Here is a 13,977-nt window from a genome sequence, read left to right as displayed (position 1 = left end):
CCTCCCACTGACACCGACACAGCGACCTTCTGTCCTCCCACCGACACCGACCTTCTGTCCTCCCACCGACACCAACACAGCGACCTTCTGTCCTCCCACCGACACCAACACAGCGACCTTCTGTCCTCCCACTGACACCAACACAGCGACCTTCTGTCCTCCCACCAACACAGCGACCTTCTGTCCTCCCACTGACACCAACACAGCGACCTTCTGTCCTCCCACCGACACCGACACAGCGACCTTCTGTCCTCCCACTGACACCAGTGCAGCAACCTTCTGTCCTCCCACTGACACCAACACAGCGACCTTCCGTCCTCCCACCGACACCAACACAGCGACCTTCTGTCCTCCCACTGACAACGACACAGCGACCTTCTGTCCTCCCACCGACACCAACACAGCGACCTTCTGTCCTCCCACTGACACCAACACAGCGACCTTCTGTCCTCCCACCGACACCAACACAGCGACCTTCTGTCCTCCCACTGACACCAACACAGCGACCTTCTGTCCTCCCACTGACACCAACACAGCAACCTTCTGTCCTCCCACTGACACCAACACAGCGACCTTCTGTCCTCCCACCGACACCAACACAGCGACCTTCTGTCCTCCCACTGACACCAACACAGCAACCTTCTGTCCTCCCACTGACACCAACACAGCGACCTTCTGTCCTCCCACCGACACCAACACAGCGACCTTCTGTCCTCCCACTGACAACAGTGCAGCAACATGTATAATCACTGGCACTTTTTTGCACTTGCTGCAATCATTAAAACGGAGGCAGACAAGCGGACTTTCCTCTTTGGGTGGAGCTCCACTTTAAAGTGATTCTAAAGGTTATGTTTTTCTCCCCCCCCCCCCCCATTTTGTATAGGACGGTGTATAAGGGATTGTGTGATTTATTTATTTTTTATCCCCCCCCCCCCTTTTTTTTTGGTTGAACTAGATGGACTTGTGTCTTTTTTCAACCAGACCAATTATGTAACTATGTAAACAAAGTGCCAGAAAAGGCCGGGGGGTCAAGTCATTAACCTCCCTGGCGGGATGATTATTTCGGATTTTAGGTGCTGAAAGCGGTACAATTATTTTGCATGGAAATTTGGCGTTTTATATTGTAGGTCTGTAATTCTTAACAATAACACACTTAAATCTGTCCAAACCAGAGTCTAGTAGACATCCCGGGTATGATAAAGTTTGAAACACAAAAAAATAAATTATAATATAATTAAAAAAAAATAATAATTAAAAAAAATTAAAATAAATAGTAATAAAATAAATTTCCCCACGATTCACTTTCGCTCAATTCTGCAAGTGTTAATTTACTATCGCGGTTTTCTAGCTGGTCTAAAGCCATTTTTGACGTAAAGGGACACTTTTTGGTTGCTATGGACAATCTCCAGTTTCCAGGCAGAAAGAACAGTATATGCAATATAAAACTGCATGCAGGGCATGGGCCAAAGCACTGGGGACAAATGGGATGTGAAATCATTTCATACAGTACTGTAATCTGTAAGATTACATTACTGTATGTGTTATGATTTTTACATTTTTTTTTAATTTGCCGCCAGGCTCCGCCCCCGTGCGTCGCGACGCTCGCAGGGAATGGAGCCTGGCAAGGAGAGGCTTCGGAGGAGGACGGAGCCCTCAGACACAGCGGGGGACATTGCAGGATCCTGGGGACAAGGTAAGTAAAGCCACACCAGGATCCTGCGATGCGATCCCGAGTGTGGCTCGGGGGTTACCGCTAATGGTGCTGAAATGTAACCCCGAGCCACACTCGGGAAAACCGCCAGGGAGGTTAAAAAATAAAATATGCATATTGCACTTTATTGTATATCTATTTGCAGGGTGGGCGGTTCATCGCTAATTTTCATTGAATAGATTTTATCCTCACAACCAGCTGACCCTAAAATAATAACAATTAAAATCACTATTCTGCGCAGGTAGGGAACACCATCTAGTTACTAAAAAATACACTTTTGAATTTTAATGCAAAAAAACACAATACATAACCCAACTGTTTTACACGTTTTCTTTATATTATTTTTGGATCACTTTTATTGCTGTCAGAAAGAATGTAAACATCCTTGTGACAGCAATAGGCATGTGACAGGTCCACTTTATGGAGGGATCTGCGGTCTATAAGACCCCAAATCCCTCCCCTGCCCTTAAAAGCATTCAGTAAACCAAGATCAGTGTTTTCGAATGCTTCTGTTTTTTTTAAAATGGCGCCGTTGACATTCGGGTAAACCGGAAGTGACGTCAGGTCACGGCTTCCTGGTTACCATAGCGGAGAGCCTAACAAAGAGAATTTGGGCTTTGTTCAGGTCTCCGACCAACTTGCGGACACGCCGGCTGGTCACATGGGCTTCCCAGTGGGACGGACGGGAGAGCTTGAGTAAACCGCAGAAGGCAGTGGGGGGAGGGGGGGGAGGGGAGGGGATTGTAAAAGCAATCAAGCGGCCAGTTCGCTGCTAGGATTGCTTTTATAAGCCGACTGACAGATCTAAAAAACTGTACCGGGATGATGCAGCTCTAGGGATCATCCTGTTATAACTACTTGAAGACCAGCGACATGCGGGTGCTTCCCTGGTGAGCAAGTGGTTGTAAAGGCTGGATATTTTTACGTTAATACAATCCCTGCATTAGGGTAAAAAAAAATGTCCCGGTGTTTGTAAAGCCCCCCCTATATACTTACCTGAGTCCCATCTCAATCCAGGTCTGCAGCGGCTCTCTCTGCTCACAGAGACGGCAGCCAGAGTCATTGGTGCCTGCTGCTTTCAATCAAATCCTGTAAGCAGAGGACGAGGCTGAGCCGAGCTGTGTGTGTCAATAGATGCGCACAGCCCGGCTCATGAAACAGATTCCTGTGGTGGCACACTGAGAAGAGTAGGAGCCTGGAGAGCCAGCGAGGGAGCCCCAGATGAGGAGATTCGGGACCACTCTGCGCAAAATCATTGCACACGGCAGGTAAGTATAACATGTCTGTTATTTTAACTACTTAAAGACCAGCCGCCGCAGTTGTACTGCGGCAGGTTGGCTCTGCTGCGGGAATCGCTGTCATTGTACGTCGGGCACGTACAGGGCGATGTCCATTGGCTGGCGAGGGGAACCAACCAGCGGGTCCGTTGGACTCGATGTCCACCGGCAATCACTCCAGAGACAGGCAGAACGGGGATCTGTGAGTGTACACTCACAGATCCCCGTTCTGTCAGGGAAGTAGAGTGAGATCTGCTGTTCCTAGTGATTAGGAACAGCGATCTCTCTCCTCCTCCAGTCAGCCCAGCCCCCATACAGTTAAAAACACAAACGATTGAACACTTACCCCCTTCATTGCCCCCTAGAGTTAACCCCCTTCTCTGCCAGTGACATTTATACAGTAATCAGCGGCTATTTTTTTTTTTTAGCTCTGATCGCTGTATAAATGCCACTGCTTCCAAAAGTGTCCGATTGGTCCGCCGCAGTCCCGCTAAAAATCGCAGATCACCGCCATTACTAGAAAAAAAATAATAATAAAAATGCCATAAATCTATCCCCTATTTTGTAGGCGCGATAACTTTTGCGCAAACCAAATCAATATACGCTTATTGCAATTTTTTTTTTTTAAATTTATTTAAAAAAAATGTAGTGGAATACATATTGGCCTAAACTGAGGAAGTATTTTTTTTTTTTTTTTTTTTACATTTAAAAAAATTTTTTTTTTTTACATTTAAAAATTTTTTTTTTACATTTTTATGTATATATAATATAGTGTGTGTATATGTGTGTGTGTGTGTGTGTGTGTATATATATATATATATATATATATATATATATGCATACATACATTTATTTATATATATATATATATTTATTTATTTTTTTTACATTTTTATTTTTTGGGGGATATTTATTATAGCAAAAAGTAAAAAAATATAGGTTTTTTTTTTTTAAATCAAAATTGTCGATCTTTTTTTGCTTATAGCACAAAAAATAAAAACCGCAGAGGTGATCAAATACCACCAAAAGAAAAGTTGTGGGAAAAAAAGGACATAAATTTTGTTTGACCACAGCGTCGCACGACCGCGGAATTGTCAGTTAAAGCTACGCAGTGCCGTATCGCAAAAAATGGCCTGGTCACTAATGGGGTAAATACTTCCGGTCCTTAAGTGGTTAATTAAAAAAAAAAAAACAAACCCATCTTTACAAACACTTTAAACATTTTATTCACCCAGCCGTGAATTTGTAGGCATCACGCGGCCTCTGCTGCGATACATTCGTAGAGTAACGACTTCCTCATTCATCGTTTGCACAGTTTATTATTAATCAATGTAAATGGCGGAGACGTGACAGAGCGGCTTATGCCGGCTACGTCGCCTCTTCAGAGGTAAAACATGAAATACGGCACTGTCTGTGAACATAGTTCTTGGAAATGAGGCATACAGCTGTCCCCGGAGGGGAACATCCGCCTAATTGATTTCTTCACCGCATCCTAAAACGGTTCGATGTTTAGATTAATAGAGCGTAACACCTCTTGTCCGTTTTTAAAAGCGTGTCCCCTGTGCATTAACACTCCTCGTTTTCCAGATGCTGACGGGTCATTTCGGAAGTTTGAAGCTCATCCTGGAAAGATGTCAGTCTGCCTGACGGAGGAGCAGAAGAGGAAGATTGAGGAGAACCGGCAGAAGGCTTTGGCGAGGAGAGCCGAGAGACTCGCGGCGCAGAAGAATGGAGTTAACCAGACCGCTCCCGTCTCTTCCAACGTCCAGGCGTCAATCCCACAACAGTTTGGCGGGAACGTGCAGCAGAACAAGCAGCGAGGCTTTAATGTCCCCCCTACTGCCAAAGAACTGGGGCAATATAACAGCGTTATGTTGAACCCTTCAAAAACAGGAAGTTTTAATTTACACTCAGCAGGTGGCGCTAACAGGGGGGTACCTGCCCAGGCTTCCGTTGGCTCCGCCCAAAATTACTCGTCTCCTGCAAAGACGGACGCACAGTCGTCTTGTCAAAATGCTCCCATATCTTTACCGGTGGCACCTGGACAGAATTTTCAGCCTCAGAACTTTGGCGCTACAGCAGCCCCATACCAAAACCACGAGCCGTCCAAACCGAACTCGTACAAGCCTGTGGACGCACCTCCTGGTGCTGGGAAAGATGGCCCAGGGCCTGTAAAGTGTAACGTGTCTCAGTTTTACAGCAACAGCTCCAAATATGCTTCTGCCGCCGGGAGCAAGACAGCTACAGATGGCAGAGAGAAGGCAGGCGGCAGCGCCTTGGATTCGGCTCAGGCTAAGAAACCGGGGACGGCTGCGAAAGGAAGGTGCGTTAAACATGCCGAAGATCGTTTCCGGGTTGAAGTGGGTTACAACGCAGAGCTCATTGCTTTGTTTAAGACGATCCCCAGCAAAAATTATGGTGAGTTGATATGGTGACAGGGATTGCTTCTAATGATCCAGATAAAGAGAGAAAAAAAAAACTTCTTTATGTAACATTTTGTATTTAAAGCTGAAGTTTATTACAGTTTGATAACAATGAATGTTCTTTAACAAAGGAACATACATTCCACATTAATAATTATGCTAGAAAAATCAGTGTGTGCAGTAAATTGCCTCAAACACTGTTCCTGTTTCTTCTTGCTGGACGCCGCCATTTTGTTGAAGCCCAGAGCAATCATTTCCTTATTGGAAACTCTCCCCCTCTCCTTGGTCTCATAAACTATATGTCACTTTTGTAGTCAAAATATGAACGTTTCTAGCCTTGATTGTATGTCTTAGCTCAGAGTGAAAGGCTGAATGAAGCTTTATGGTGCTGAAGTTGGCTGCCATTTTGTTGAAGCCCAGAGCAGTCTCTTCCTTACTGGAAACTCTCCCCCTCTCCTTGGTCTCAAAAACGATATGTCACTTTGTAATTAAAATATGAATGTTTCTAGCCTTGATTGTATGTCTTAGCTCAGTTAGAGAGAAAGGCGAACTGAAGCTTTACAGTGCTAAAGTAGTCCACCATTTTGTTGAAGTCCGGAGCAGTCCCTTCCTTATTGGAAACTCTCCCCCTCTCCTGGGTTCCAAAAACAATGTCACATCTGAAATTAAAATGTGTACATTTCCAGCCCTGAATGTATGTCTTGGCTCAGATAGAGAGAAAGGCTGACAGAAGCTTTACAGTGCTGAAGTAGGCCGCCATTTTGTTGAAGCCTGGAGTAGTCACTTCCTTATTGGAAACCCTCCCCTTTTCCCTTGGTCTCAAAAACTATATGTTACTTCTGAAAACAAATATGTACATTTCCAGCCTTGAATGTATGTCTTGGTTCAGATAGAGAGGCTGACAGAGGCTTTACAATGATGGTTGCAAAAATTGAAATAACACTCCTAAAGCCACATCCGTATAAACTTGATTGGAGGAGAGAAAAGGGTAAAGGGCCACAGGGCCCTAATTCGGACTTTACAAGCAAGATGGACAATGATATAGTGCAAAAATATATTTTATTAACAATAAGTCATATCAAACAGGTCAAGTAAAAAAATAATTAAAAACATACGATAGGCATATGATAGTAATGAGTATCTAGTGTAAACCAGAGAGTTGACACCAATTAAACGGCAGTCAGCCCCTGTGCGTCAACGCGTTTCGCTGTTTTGCTTCGTCAGGACACACTTGGGGGTAGTTGAAAGGAACAGGTCTCCCTATCAAAGATAAAATAAATCCATCAGACAGTATATTACAATAACATATGATAAAAAAAATGTTAAAACATTGCTATATCCAGAGGACATACGCACATCAGATACAAATGGCTACCTTGTCAGCATAGAAATATCTCCACATGGAGAGCTCCCAGATGATCACCCAGGAATCGCCGTGTAAAGTAGGCCGCCATTTTTTTTTTTTTTTTTGAAGCCTAGGCCTAGTGCAGTCACTTTTTTATTGTAAACTCTCTTTGGTCTCAAAAACTATGGGGTTGATTTACTAAAGCCGATAGAGATCGCTCCCTCTATACAGAGTCCTGTGTTGTTTGTTAACACAGGGCTCTGGGCTGTGATTGAACACATCGTCATTGATGATGATTATGATTGCACCGATTAAATCTGTAGTTTCCGCAGTTAAAGAAAAATAAAAAAAATAAAATAAAATCCCCTGCGAGGCATTGTCATAATGTTCTAGTATGCATCGCATACTGGCTTTATGGCTTTATGGCTCTATGGCTTTATTCTCAAAGCTTAACGTGTTTGTAAGCTCTATAAAGCAATTCACTGCCTGTCCCTCTCCTTACCAGCGATAATGCACTGTATAAGTGTATATTAAGAACAATACTTCTAAATGCCGGTCACGTGACTCTCAGCCGCTCTGCTACTACGATCCCCAGGTCACAGCAGGAGGGGCTGAGCTCTCCCTCTGACGGCAGCCGGGAGGTCACGTGACCGCTGTGCTGGCTGCTCAGCCCCTCCCTCTGTAGCCCGGGGATCGTAGTAGCAGAGCGGCCGTGAGTCACGTGGCCGATCGGTGGCCTGAAGATCTCTAATAAGGGTATTTAGAAGCTTTGTTTTCAATATACACCTACACAATGCATTATCGCTGACTAAAGCAGAGGGGCAGGCAGTGAAATTTCTTAAATTTAAATGTGCTATGAATATCGGCGGCGGGGGGGGGGGGGGGGGGTTGCGGTGTTTGGAGACACCTCACACAGAGCTGACAGACAGGGATGGGAGGGGGGAGAGGACAGAGGAGAGCTGCGGATGACAGAGGGATGTACGCTGACCACTGCAGTCAGGGCTCAGCAGCCCTGATTACCATGGTCAGCTCACAGAGGGGGACACAGAAAGTGGCAGGATCAGCCCGGTTTTTTTACAGTTTAGAGAGGGGCAGGTTAGAGCTGCGCGATTCTGGCTTAAATGAGAGTCACGATTTTTTTGCCTAGAATAAAGATTGCGATTCTCTCACTATACTCATGGCGTAACATCATCCTTCACATTATACAAAAAAAATTGGGCTGACTTAACAGTTTAGATTTTTTTAAAATTCATTAAAGTGTATTTTTTCCACACAAAAAAAATGCGTTTGAAAGACCACTGCGCAAATACAGTGTGACATAAAATAGTGCAACAACCACCATTTTATTCTGTAGGGTCTCTGCTAAAAAAAAAATATATAATGTTTGGGAGTTCTAAGTAATTTTCTAGCAAAAAATACAGATTTTAACTTGTAAGTAAGTGCCAAAAAAGGTTTAGTCTTTAAGTGGTTAAACTGACCTCATTTACTGACCGAAGTTCATTCCTTTGAATTAAAAGAACAGTGTTACAATGTTTCTCTTTATCTCTATCTAAGAAATGTATGAAACTTGGCAGGCTGCCTTTTTTTTTTTTTTTTTTTTGACAGCTGTGGCCATGAGCAGCAAACTCTGCACTGAATGGAGGAAATGCTTTTTTAAAGTTTGGGAGGGGGGGTAGAATCGCAATCTCTCGATTCTTTAACGATTAATCGTGCAGCTCTAGGGCAGGTTACACAGCACAAGCACTGCGCTATTTAACCTGCTGTAAGGGAACAGGATCCATTTTTTTTAGGTTAACAAACGCTTTAACCACTTAAGGACCGAGCCTCTTTTTGAGATTTGTTGTTTACAAGTTAAAAACATTATTTTTTTTGCTAGAAAATTACTTAGAACCCTCAAACATTTTTATTCTTCTAACACCCTAGAGAATAAAATGGTGGTTGTTGCAATACTTTCTGTCACACTGTATTTGCGCATCGATCTTACAAGTGCACTTTTTTAGGAAAAAAATACACTTTTTTGAATTACAAAATAAGACAACAGTAAAGTTAGCCCAATTTTTTTTTTATATTGTGAAAGATAATGTTATGCCGAGTAAATTGATACCCAACATGTCACGCTTCAAAATTGCGCCCACTCGTGGAATGGCGACAAACTTTTACCCTTAAAAATCTCCATAGGTGATGTTTAAAAAATTCTGCAGGTAGCATGTTTTGAGTTACAGAGGAGATCTAGGGCTAGAATTATTGCTCTCGCTCTACCGATCGCGGTGATACCTCACATGTGTGGTTTGAACACCGTTTTCATATGCGGGCGCTACTCACGTATACGTTCGCTTCTACATGCGAGCTCGGCGGGACGGGGCGTGTTAAAAAATGTTTTTTTTTCTTATTTATTTTACCTTTTATTATTTATTTTTACACTTCTTTAAAAAAAAAAAAATGTGTCACTTTTATTCCTATTACAAGGAATGTAAACATCTCTTGTAATAGAAAAAAAGCATGACAGGTCCTCTTTAAATATGAGATCTGGGGGGTCAAAAAGACATCAGATCTCATATTTACACTAAAATGCAATATAAAAAAAAAAAAATTTAAGAGCTATGGGCGGAAGCGATGTTTTCACGTCGCTTCCGCCCTGCAATGTTATGGAGATGGGTGGGGGCCATCTTCCCCTCACTTGTCTCCATACCCAGCAAGGGGTAACATCCGATCGCCTCTGCCACTGCCAACGGCTCCGGTAAGCGGCGGAGGGCACCGGAGCGCAGCGGGGCCCTCTCCCGGCGCCGATTAAAGTGATCTCGCGGCGAATCCGCCGTAGAGACCACTATTATCGGAAAGCGGATCGCCGGCCGAAGAAGAGGATACCGGGGTTATGGCAGCTAGCTGCTGCCATAACAACGATATTCCTCTTCAAAGTTAGGACGTAGATCGGCGTGCGGTGGTCCGAAAGTGGTTAATTGAACAAGCTGAAGTTAGAAGCTGATTGGTTCCTATGCACAGCTGCCCCAGATTTTTCACTCTCCAGTTTTAGTAAATCAACCCCTTTGTGACGGCCATTGCTTCATATCCTAATTATTATAGGCTTGGAGAATTAGCTGTGTCGTAATGCAGCAATTGGTTTGATTCATAGATCTATAAATGTACAAATTGAGATTTATAGAACTGGGTGAATGCACTCCATTGATTTTCTGCTGACCTATAGCAGAGGGGCAGGTTTTGCTTTATGGCTATAACTGGATTTTGTTTTGTGTGTTTTGTAGATCCCGCAACAAAGATGTGGAACTTCAGCCTGGAAGATTACACCGGCCTCAGTAAGTCAAGGGTGCCCCGCACAGACGATTGTCCTTTCCTCATGTAACGGGGGGTGTCTGTGCTTCAAATTAGAAGAGGATGATGGGAAAGCGCGAAGGAACCGTGATTGTTTAACAAGCTTTGTCTCCCTTCATCCCCCCCCGCCCGGGTCACACTGATGCGGATTCCTGTGCAATCCCGCTCTGCATCACAAGCACGCTCCATTCATGTGAACCGCTGCGGGTGTCAATGGTAACCAATAGCCCCCTGGAAGATTTACCCCCCCCCTGCGTTCCTTTAAAGTGGAGGGCCACCCTAAAAAAAAAAAATTGATCCAAAAATCTGAAAAAATTTAAAAAAAAAAAAACGTGAAAAAAAAAAAATTTACTTACCTGAAACCCTTGTTGCTAGGCAGTCTTCCTAGTCTGCCTCTTCCTATTCCGCGGCGTGTCCTGCTCCTCGGTGAGCGGCCCTGTTGCCTTCTGGGAACTGTGTGTGTTCCCAGAAAACCACGGGGCCATTCACAGAACGCTGCGCCGCTCGCGCGTGCGCATTAGGAAACTGGCAGTGAAGCCGCAAGGCTCCACTGCCTGTTTCCCTTAGTTTGGATGGCGGTGCCGGGACCCGAGAGCCGAGGGACGGGTCGGCCTCGGGCGGCCGACATCGCGGGCACCCAGGACAGGTAAGTCTACTTATTTAAAGTCAGCAGCTACAGTGTTTGTAGCTGCTGACGTTTACATTTTTTTTTTTCCCGGCCGGAACCCCCCTTTAACTGACAATTGCGTGGTCGTGCGACGCTGTACCAAGATAAAATTCACGTCCTTTTTTTTTCCCCCCAAAAAATAGAGCTTTCTTTTGGCGGTATTTGATCACCTCTGCGTTTTTTATTTTTTGCACTGTAAACAAAAAAAGACCGACAATTTTGAAAAAAAAAAATAGTTTTTTTACTTTCTACTATAAAACGTATCTAGTAAAAAATTGAATTTCTTCATAAATTTCGGCCAATAGGTATTCTGCTATATGTTTCTGGTAAAAAATCCCGATAAGCGTATATTTATTGGTTTGCGCAAAATTTATAGCGTCTACAAACTATGGGATATTACTATTTATTTTTTACTAGTAATGATGACAATAACTGACTTATAGCGGTACTGCGATATTGCGGCGGACAAATCGGACACTATAGCCGCGTGCACACGAGCGTTTTTCCGACGGAATTCCGCTCAAGTTTGCCTTGCATACACACGGTCACACAAAAGTTCTCTGAACTTTCGACCGTCAAGAACGCTACGACGAGCTCAGAAAATTAAGTTTAATGCTTCCGAGCATGCGTGAAATAGTTTCCGAGCGTGCGTAGGAATTTTGCGCGTCGGAATTTGTACAGACGATCGCATTTTCGGATAGGAACTTTTTCCGACCGAAAAATTGAGAACCTGCTCTCAATCTTTTGCTGGCGGGAATTCCGCCAGCAAAAGTCCGATGCAGCATACACATGATCGCATTTTCCGACCAAAAGTTCTCATCGGTCTTTTGCTGGCTGAATTTCCGATCGTGTGTGCGGCATTACTGACACTTTTTTGTGCACCGGTGAGCAGTCATGCTGGAACAGGAAGGGGTCATCCTCAAACTGTTCCCACAAAGTTGGGAGCATGAAATTGTCCAAAATGTCTTGGAATGCTAACTCCCTTCACTGGAACTAAGGGGCCAAGCCTAACCCCTGACAAACCACTCCCCACCAAAACCCCCCCTCCACCAAATGATTTGGACCAGTGCACAAAGCAAGGTCCATAAAGACATGGATGAGCGTGTTTGGGGTGGAAGAAATTGACTGGCCTGCACAGAGTCCTGACCTCTACCCCGATAGAACACCTTTGGGATGAATTAGAGCGGAGACTGCAAGTCAGGCCTTCTCGTCCAACATCAGTGCCTGAACTCACAAATGCGCTTCTGGAAGAATGGTCAAACATTCCCATAGACACACTCCTAAACCTTGTGGACGGCCTTCCCAGAAGAGTTGAAGCTGTTATAGCTGCAAAGGGCGGAGCCAACTCAATATTGAACCCTATGGAATAAGACTGGGATGCCATTAAATTTCATGTGCGTATAAAGGCAGGTGTCCCAATACTTTTGACAGTATCCTGTATCTAGCAAAACTCATGGATCAAATGTGAACACAAATCCAATAAATGTCTCCCAGGGATCTCAAGAACTATCTCCGGACCAACCTCTCAGGTCGCCACACCACATCCATAACGGGCCATGCAATTGAAAAGAAGCACACTAATAGTCTCTGCTTCTGGTCTGGATGAAATGCAGCAGATCCTGCATTGAAGGCCAGGCGGCTCGATTCTGTCACTACTTTCTGGAAACTCCCTTTTGTAAAATGTCACAGTCCTCCAATCAGGGTTTCTGAGCCAGCTAGCAGGGACAAGAAGTACCTGTCTGTCACAGTGCCACCTCGGCAGTCTTAACTGTCCCTGATTTCTCTTGACTCACTGTTGTGCTCTCTGGTGTCCCCCCTTAGATCTAGAAGATTCCTCCTGTCTGCTCCCCAGATCTCTGCAGATCCTTCCTGTGTCCTCCCCATAAACTACTAATCTGTTGCCTCCTTTCAAGTCCTCCTAATTTCTGTTGTGTTTTTCACAAACGTACATTACTCTGTTATACACCATTTACCCCGGGTTCACACCAGTGCGATGCGGGAACTAGCGCGATTCCAGTGCCGCTTCCCGCATCGCTCCTCTCCCACAGGCAGTTTACACTGCCTACTGCGAACCGCTGCGTGTGTCATTAACAAAGTTAATGACACCCCCAGTTTAGTTCACAGATCGCAGTGTGAACTGTGAACTCGCACAGGAATCGGATTGCATAGGTGAGAACACCCAATGCGATCCGATTCTAGTGCGGGGAAAAGCAAGTCCCTGCAATATTTTCTGTGCAAATCCAATGCGAGTTCAGCCATACAAGTGTACTGAACTGACATGGCATGCGCGGGTCCGAATCGCATGCGGTCTCTGAGATCGCAGCAGTGTGAACCCAGGCTCAAGGCTGGTTTGAAGACTCAGCGGGTATATCGGGGGCAGGGCTGACCGTGTTTCCTTTTTTTTTGCAGTGAGTGAGGTCCAACGACTCCAGAATGTGTCTTTGAAACCCTTAGAGGGGATGGAAGATGTGGAGATCCGGCCAGTTTCTAAGTCCTCCAGCGGGGGAGCTGTCATTAACGCCGTTCTCGCCATGTGCAGCAACTGGCAGAGGCCGTCTGCCATTGTAAAGGGCCATTGCCTTCTTGTCTCCCGCTCGCGGTTTGAAGTGGACATTGGATACCATGTGGAAGTCATCGGCCTCTTCAAACAGATGAACTCTCGGAATTACGGTAAGAAGCAGCTCCTGTCCCTTCACACCGAACAAAGAAAAATATTCTATTGTAATAAATGCTACAAACTGCTAAATCCTCCTTGTGGATCGAGTGAAGAGGTGAAAGGGTTAGTTCACCTTTTCAGCTGCCGGTGCCAACGCAGCGGGTGTAGCGGCTCAGGGATTTGAGATTCCCCCCCCGTTCTTCTTCCCCTTCTTTCCTTAGGGCTTCTGGGATTGATCAGAGCGATTCCGATTAGTCTAAGTGGTCACGTGCCAGCGCTGACCAATCAGAGTCAAGCTGATCAGTTCTGGAAGCCCCACAGAAAGAAGTGGAAGAACAGCGGGGAGTTCAAATCCGCAGATAACTACACCCGCTGCGTGGGCACTGACAGCACATCACCCATGGAGGTAAGTACAGTGGGGATCGGGGAGGGTGTTGGTTCACCTTTTTAGTTTTTCACAAAAGGAGGAAAGGAAAAGACAGGGAAAGAGAAGGGAAAAGAAACAGAAGGAAGGGAAGGTAAAGGAAGGAGAAGGGAGAAGAATCGAACAGCAAAGAGAAGGGAAAGGAAA

At 44.9% G+C, this 13,977-nt stretch overlaps 1 protein-coding gene across 2 annotated transcripts in view; it reads left to right on the top strand.

The window, feature by feature from the left end:
* SMARCAL1 (SNF2 related chromatin remodeling annealing helicase 1) overlaps window positions 1–13,977 on the top strand; it is a 106,975-nt gene that overhangs the window by 2,346 nt on the left and 90,652 nt on the right. For both annotated transcript variants that reach the window (XM_073634406.1, XM_073634405.1), the window contains exons 2-4: window positions 4,576–5,406; window positions 10,017–10,067; window positions 13,160–13,420. In XM_073634406.1, coding sequence (XP_073490507.1) covers window positions 4,620–5,406; window positions 10,017–10,067; window positions 13,160–13,420 — 1,099 coding nt within the window. In that variant the 5' untranslated portion in view covers window positions 4,576–4,619. The remainder of the gene's footprint in view (window positions 1–4,575; window positions 5,407–10,016; window positions 10,068–13,159; window positions 13,421–13,977) is intronic.

This window comes from Aquarana catesbeiana, linkage group LG06 (genome assembly GCF_042186555.1).
Source record: "Aquarana catesbeiana isolate 2022-GZ linkage group LG06, ASM4218655v1, whole genome shotgun sequence".
NCBI classification, from domain to species: Eukaryota; Metazoa; Chordata; class Amphibia; order Anura; family Ranidae; genus Aquarana; species Aquarana catesbeiana.
Note: the sequence above shows the minus strand (reverse complement) of the source record. Positions and strands in the feature narration are given on the sequence as shown.